Genomic DNA, 7,143 nt, shown 5'->3' with positions numbered 1-7,143 from the left:
CCCTGGGAGTGGACATGCAGTGATGGATGGTTCATTCTATGGGCTGTCCCATGTCCAACAGCGTCTGGAGGTGAAGGTCCTCCTCTGAGGAGGGTCACTGTTCTGCCTTCAGTCTCATCTTCCTGTTGGAGCCTCCTCTAAATATTTCAGTTTTTATTTCCTGAGAGAGAACCCTGAGAAACAGACTTTCACTGGCAGAACCTGGGACCGCCAACCCCAGACATGCTTCTGCTGTGGCTGCTGCTGGCCCTGCTCTGGTGGAGGGAGGGGGTCAAGGGCCAGAGGGAGCCCTGGGAAAACAACAAGGATTACCAGCTGCAAGTGCAGGGGTTGGTGACGGTGCAGGAGGGCCTGTGTGTGCGGGTGCCCTGCTCCTTCTCCTACCCCCAGGATGGCTGGACTGACTCTACCCCAGCTCACGGCTACTGGTTCCAGGAAGGGGCCAATACACACCAGGATGCTCCAGTGACCACAAACAACCCAGATCGAAAAGTGCGGGAGGATACCCAGGGGCGATTCCATCTCCTTGGAGACCCTTGGACCTACAACTGCTCCCTGGACATCAGAGACGCCAGGAAGACAGATGATGGAAAATATTTTTTTAAAGTTGAGAGAGGAAGTGCAAAATGGAGTTACATATCCAACCATCTCACCGTGCGTGTGATGAGTAAGGAGTGGGCTCCCGGAGAGGCCAGAGGGGAAGGACGGGGGGCCCAAGGGAAGGACTGGGATAAAACCCTCCTCCTGGGAAGAGTTGGGAATACAGAGTGTCAGAGTTTGGATGGAAGATCTGGACCAAAGTCTAATGTTTCTCCGAGCCTGTACCTCAGACCCTCCCTTCTGATCTTCATGTCTCCCTCTCTCCTCACAAGCCCTGACGCACAAACCCGACATCCTCATCCCAGGGACTCTGGAGTCCGGCCGCCCCAGAAACCTGACCTGCTCTGTACCCTGGGCATGTGAGTGGGGCACACCCCCCATCTTCTCCTGGAGGACAGCTGCCCTCACCTCACTGGGCCCCAGGACCCGCTTCTCCTCAGTGCTCACCCTCACCCCACGGCCCCAGGACAACGGCACCAACCTCATTTGTCAAGTGAAGTTCCCTGCATCTGGTGTGATCGTGGAAAGCACCATCCAGCTCAACGTCACCTGTGAGTGCTGGGCCAGGTCACCTGTGTCCCTGAGGGCGGAGGTGGGGAGCAGGAGGGACAAGCTGGGGATGCTTGGTTCTTTTGTCCTGGGGACCTGACTGAGTAGGGGACATAGATGGACATAAGCCCTGTCCCTCCTGTATTTCTGTGGCTTTTGGGGGTGGAGGCTTACCTACACTTATCCCACCCCATATTTCCACTGAAGTAGAATCCTGCCTTCTCATCCTAGGTGTTCCAGAGAACCCAGCTATTGGTGTCTGTCTCCGGGACGGCACAGGTAGGAAGGAACCCCTCCTGGGCTGTGAACAGGGCCTCTTCCAGCTCAGGACAGGGCTGGATCCCTGCCTCACCCTGGACTCACTCCAGTGACCAGAGATCACATTGTGGGTGAACCCTGTGGTTCCTCTCATCCCCAGCTCCCAGGACCTCTGTGAGTAGCTGTCCCCATCAGCCCCTCACTCCCCTCAGACTTCTCCACCCTCCTCAGCTCCACAAGAAGAACAGAACAACGTTCACAGCAGAGCCCTCCTTTCAAGGCCAATTAACATCCATCTTCTGACGATTCCTCCAGCTTTGTCTTTTTATTTTTCCCTAATACTTTGTAATTTACATTTTTTTGGACAGATGAGATATTCACATGGCCAAAAATTCAAAATGCACAGCAGAGTCTGTCCTCACATGCCCAATGCCCTCCTGGGAAGTGTCCATAGGCTTCTCTGAGCCTTGATTTGTTCTCCCAAAGGATCTTAGGGGTCATTTGATTTAAGTAGTACAGACTGTCCTCATTCTGCTTTGTGATTGTGGTGTATTCCATGGCCTAGATGGATTCTGATTCTGTACAGATCTACTAATGGAAAAATCATGGCATTAAGTTTATTTTACCAACAGAAATGCTGCAATCAGTAATATTGTATCTCTTTTCACACATGTGTATATATCTGACTGTGGGATAAGTTCCTAAAAGCAAAACAGCTGGATTACATGTTCTCTCTATATTGAGAAATATGGTCTATTTGATCTCCATCGAAAGCGGAGAATTTTACTTTCCCAGCATCAAGGGCTGAAAGTGTGTGCTTTCAGTAAACCAGTACGGGGTGAAACCTTTGCTTTTTGCCAGTAGCAGGTGAAAATCGGTATCACCATAGTTTTTTAAAAATCTGTATGTATTATTTTATTATGGAGAAAAGTCACATAAAATAAAATCAATATTGGAGCCATTTTCAAGTGTACAATAGGTGGCTTTTAGTACATTCACAGTCTTGCCCAACCATCACCACGATCTGATTCCATCCATCCAACATTTTCATCCCCCCAAAGAGAAACCCTGTGCCCATGAAGCAGTCACTCTCCACGCTCCCCTGCCCCAGGCCCTGTAACCACTACTCTGCTTTCTGTCTATATTCATTTGCCTATGCTGGACAGTTCATATAAGTGGAATTGTGCAAAATGTGGCCTTTTATGTCTGGCTTCTTTCATTTAACAAAATACTTTCAAGGTTTATCCATGTAGTATGTATCGCTAATTCTTTCTTTTTTGTCTGAATAATATTCCATTGTATGGGTGTACTACATTTTGTTTACCTATTGATCATTTGAAGGACATTTGGGTTGTTACCTCATTTTGTCTATTGAAATAATGCTGCTATGAACATTAGTGTGCACACTTTTGTTCAAACATATGTTTTCACTTTTTGGGGGGCATGTACCTACCTGGGAGTGGAACTGCTGGGTCGACTAGTAGTTTATATGTTTACATTTTTGAGGAAATGACAGACTGTTTTCCACAATGGCAGCTCCGTTTTCCATTCCCAGCAGCAACGTACGAGGGTTCCAATTTCTCCACATTTTTGTCAACATTCTTTTCTTTTTTTTTTCCTAATTATAGCCCACTAGTGAATGTGAGGAGCTGGCCCTGGTGGTCTAGTAGTTAACATCTGTGGTCTCATGGCCATGGCCTGGATTAGTTTCCCGATCAGGGAACCACATCACCCATCTGTGGTTGTCATAGTGTGGCAGCTGCGTGTTATTGTGATACTGAAAGCTGTGCCACCAGTATTTCAAATACCAGCAGGGTCACTCGTGGTTGACAGGTTTCAGTGGAGCTTCCTGTCTTAGACAGACTAGGAAGAAGAACCTGGCCACTCATTTCTGAAAAACTTGGCCATGAAAACCTTTTGAATAGCAGTGGAGCATTGACTGATATAGTGCAGAAGATGAGAGGATGATGCAAAAAGACTAGGCAGGGTTCCACTCGGCTGCACACAGGGTCTCTAGGAGTCAGAATAGACTCCACAGCACTAACAAGTGGGTGTGAAGGGGTATTTCATCATGGTTTTGATTTGCATTTACGTAATGACTAATGATGCTAATTTTTTCATGGACTTACCGGCCATTTGTATATCTTCTTTGGAAAATTATTTATCAAATCCTTTACTTATTATTTTATTGGGTTGTTTCACTTGTTCTTTTTGAGTTGTAAAAGTTCTTTACATATGCTGGGTATGTCACTCTTATAAGATCTACGATTTGCAAATATTTTCGCCCACTAAATGTATTAGCTTCTCACTTTTGTGATAGAGTCAGTTGACAAAGAAACTTTGTCATTTTGATGAAGTCCAACTTATGCAATTATTGTCTCTCCAACTGTTGGACACTCAGGACGTGGAGTGGGATGAGGCCCAGGAACAGGTGGTCCTGTCTCCAGTGGTGCAGGTTGGCCTGGAGACCCAATGTCCAGAGTCCTGCTGGGATTGGAAGGACTAGGGTTGCTGTGGAGCAGGTGAATCTGTCCTCATCCCACTTTCCTGCAGGGAGGTCAGTGCCTGTGGCAGAGGTGGTTCTGGTGGCCATTGGGGAAGCGGCTGTGAAGACGCTGCTCCTCCTCCTCTGCCTCATCTTCCTCAGGTGAGCATTGTCCCAGAGGGAAGGGGAGGCATGGGTAGGGCAGGGGGCACATGGCTGAGTCCCAGAAGCAGTGATGGAGGGTCCTGAAGGAGTCAGGGGTTTGGGCAGGTAGGAGGCAGATGGGGGCAGGGGAGGGGGAAGAATCTACACTGGCAGCCATCCTGTGTGCCCACCTAGTGTCCAAGATAGCAGGTACCTGTGTGCTCAAAGTGGGTCTGTGGAGCCAGACCTGCCGTCTCCCACCTCAGTCACCCCTCCAGCCCCTGAACAGGGAAGAAGAGGTGAGTCCCCTGGACCATGATGCAACCAGACTGAAAGACCCTCTTCTCTTCTGTCAGAATGAGGTCCTGCAGGAGGAAGGTGGCAAGGCCCACAGGGGGCATGGAGGATTCAAACACCATCCCAAGTTAATCCCTCATGTGAGTGAACCAGACGTCTCACTACCCAACATCAACCACATGTCTCCTCCAGGATGGCCCCCAGGATTGCTCTGGTCACCAAGCCAAAGTTCAGCTGCCATCTTCCTCCCCAAACCCACTTCTCTGCTGGATTCTATCACACGCTGATGACACCATGACCCCATCTCTAAGGCCAGGACCAGGATATGTTTCTCCTCTTTACCTCCCTCCCTTCTCCCTGATTCATTCATCCATAAGTCCTGTCTATCCTTCCTCCTACACAACTCATTTTGCTGCTTTTCCCCTCCTCATCCTGACCTGGTTCTTCCCGAGTCATCAACTCTGCCCTGCGTCTTTGAACCCACCCCACAACCTGCCTCCATCTCTCACCTTAACACAGGCCTCCAGACTGTGTTTCCAGAGACCATCATAGTCCATGTCCCGCACAATGTGGACAGCTACGTGGCCTCTCCACGGCCAGAGACCGAGATGCAAGCAACAGGCTGGATTTGAAGGCTTGGCCTTGTCTGTCCCCCTACTGGCCTCTCCCTCCAGATTCCTCCCTCTCCCTGCATCTGGCAATATCTCAACCCCCAGTTGGGCCAAGGTCCCTGTGACTCTGAGACTTTACATGCACAGTTCCTTCTCCTGAAATGCCCTTCCCTCCCCATTCCTGCCTCTCCAAGTCCTACTCCACCTTCAGGCTCATTCTTAACTATCATGAGGCTTGTGTGTGTGTGTGTGTGTGTGTGTATCATTGTATGGTTCTTAGCAGAGTGCCATCCAGTCGTTTATTCATAGACTCAATTAACAAGTGGTATTGCACACCTACCACATGCCAGCATTGTCATAGGGGACAGGGGTGCATTGGTCAACACAACTTCAAAACCCACTGTCACCCAAAGGATTTGAAGAGACGCTTCTCAAAGAGGACATACAAATGACCAAGGATCATATGAAACATGGTCAACATCATCAGTCATTAGAGAAGTGCAAATCGAATCCACAATGAAATATGACTTCACACCCATTAGGACAGCTATTATATCTTTTGGAAAAAAAAAAAAACAGAAAATAACAAGTGTTGCTGAAGACACGGACAAATGGAACCCTCATGCATTGTTAGTGGGAATGAAAAATGGTGCAGCCTTGTGGAATACCCTTTGAATTTCCTCCAAAAGTTAAACACAGAATTAACCTATGACCTAGCACTTCCACTTCTAGCTGTGTACTCAAAGGAATTGAAAGCATGGATACAATAGGTACTTGCACATCATTGTTCATAGCACCATTTTTCACAGTAGCAGTGGAACCAACCCTACTGTCCATCAACAGAAGAATGGATGAACCAAACGTGGTATATACATACAATGGGGTATCACTCATCCTTAAAGAGGAATGAATGACATTCTGACACATGCTACAACATGGATGACCCTTGAAAACAACATGGCAAATGAAAGGATCCAGACACAAAAGGACAAATATTGCATGATTCTGCTTCTGTGAGCTGCCCACGGAGGCAAAGTCACAGAAACAGAAACTAGAATGGTGGCTGCTCAGAACCAGGGGATGGGGGATGAGAATTTGTTGTGTAACTGTGCAAAGTTACTGTTTGGGATGACGGGAAATTTCTGGAAACACACAGCGGGGATGGTTGCACAACACTGTGAGTGTGCTTAGTGTCACTGAATTGCACCCTACAAATGTTTAAAATGGCAAGTTTTATTTTGTGGATATTTTATCACAATAAAATAAGGGGAACAAGAAACACTTCTGTCATCAAGATGCTGTCATTATGAAGATGAGAATAAAAAATAAATAAAATTAGAGCATGTTGGAAATTGACACATGTTTGGAGGAAATCCTTCAAGGAAAGGAGCTTGTGACATAATGGGGTGGGTTTTCTATATCGGAGATTGTGATGTGATGGAGGTGATGTCTGAACAAAGACTTGAAGGCAGGGAGGAAGCAGGCTCTGTGTTTTCCTAAGATAAAATTATTCCAGGAAGATGGGGAAGGGGGAGGAGTGAGTGACATGGCACTGAGGCAAAAGCAGGCATGATGTGTAGTGGAGACAAGAGGCCCATGTGTGACAGCACAGGGAGGATGGTCCAGACCCCGCAGAAGACCAGTGCAGGCCAGTGCACAATTCTGGAAGCCTTTGAGGGGAGCAGACACATGACTAGACCCTCACGTTAGCAGGATCCTAATGGCTGCTATGTTCAGAATCAGCCAGAGTTGGTACAGGGCAGCAAAAAATAGATGTGGCATGTCACTACTGGGTACTCTAAGAAGGAGGTGGTGGTGCCCTGGACCAGGGGCATTGTGTAGGTAGGGAGGATATATTTGGGAAACATTTGGAAAGTCAAACTGACTGAATTTTCTAATGGATATGGTAAGTGGGGGAAAGAGAGGAGCAAGGATGGTGCTGAAATCTTTCTTCTGAGTAACTGGAAGGATGCAGTTGTGTTCCATGGAGGGCGACAGAGACTAGGGCTTTGAAGTGTGCTGATCACTCTGAGAAGTCACTTGCTAGCAACTCGGGACATCAACGAGAGAGCTGAATATGAGATATCTGGAGATCAGGAGAGGCTTTAGACTGGAGATGTTACAATGTATAGCCAGTGTAAGGTGATGACAACAGAGGAGGTAAAAAAAAAAAAAAAAAAGAAGGGGATTATAAGAGAA

At 47.6% G+C, this 7,143-nt stretch overlaps 2 protein-coding genes across 2 annotated transcripts in view; both read left to right on the top strand.

Moving 5' to 3' along the window:
* Positions 1-7,143, top strand: part of LOC131397267 (myeloid cell surface antigen CD33-like) — a 295,514-nt gene that overhangs the window by 144,345 nt on the left and 144,026 nt on the right. The gene's annotated exons all lie outside the window — the stretch shown is intronic.
* The window catches only part of LOC131397929 (sialic acid-binding Ig-like lectin 14), a 44,641-nt gene continuing 37,720 nt past the window's right edge, over positions 223-7,143 (top strand). Inside the window, exons 1-2 of the mRNA XM_058531035.1 lie at positions 223-667; positions 873-1,151. Coding sequence (XP_058387018.1) covers positions 223-667; positions 873-1,151 — 724 coding nt within the window. The remainder of the gene's footprint in view (positions 668-872; positions 1,152-7,143) is intronic.

This window comes from Diceros bicornis, chromosome 34, assembly GCF_020826845.1.
Source record: "Diceros bicornis minor isolate mBicDic1 chromosome 34, mDicBic1.mat.cur, whole genome shotgun sequence".
Taxonomy (NCBI): Eukaryota; Metazoa; Chordata; class Mammalia; order Perissodactyla; family Rhinocerotidae; genus Diceros; species Diceros bicornis.
The sequence above is the reverse complement of the archived record's forward strand: the minus strand, read 5'-3'. Positions and strand labels throughout refer to the sequence as shown.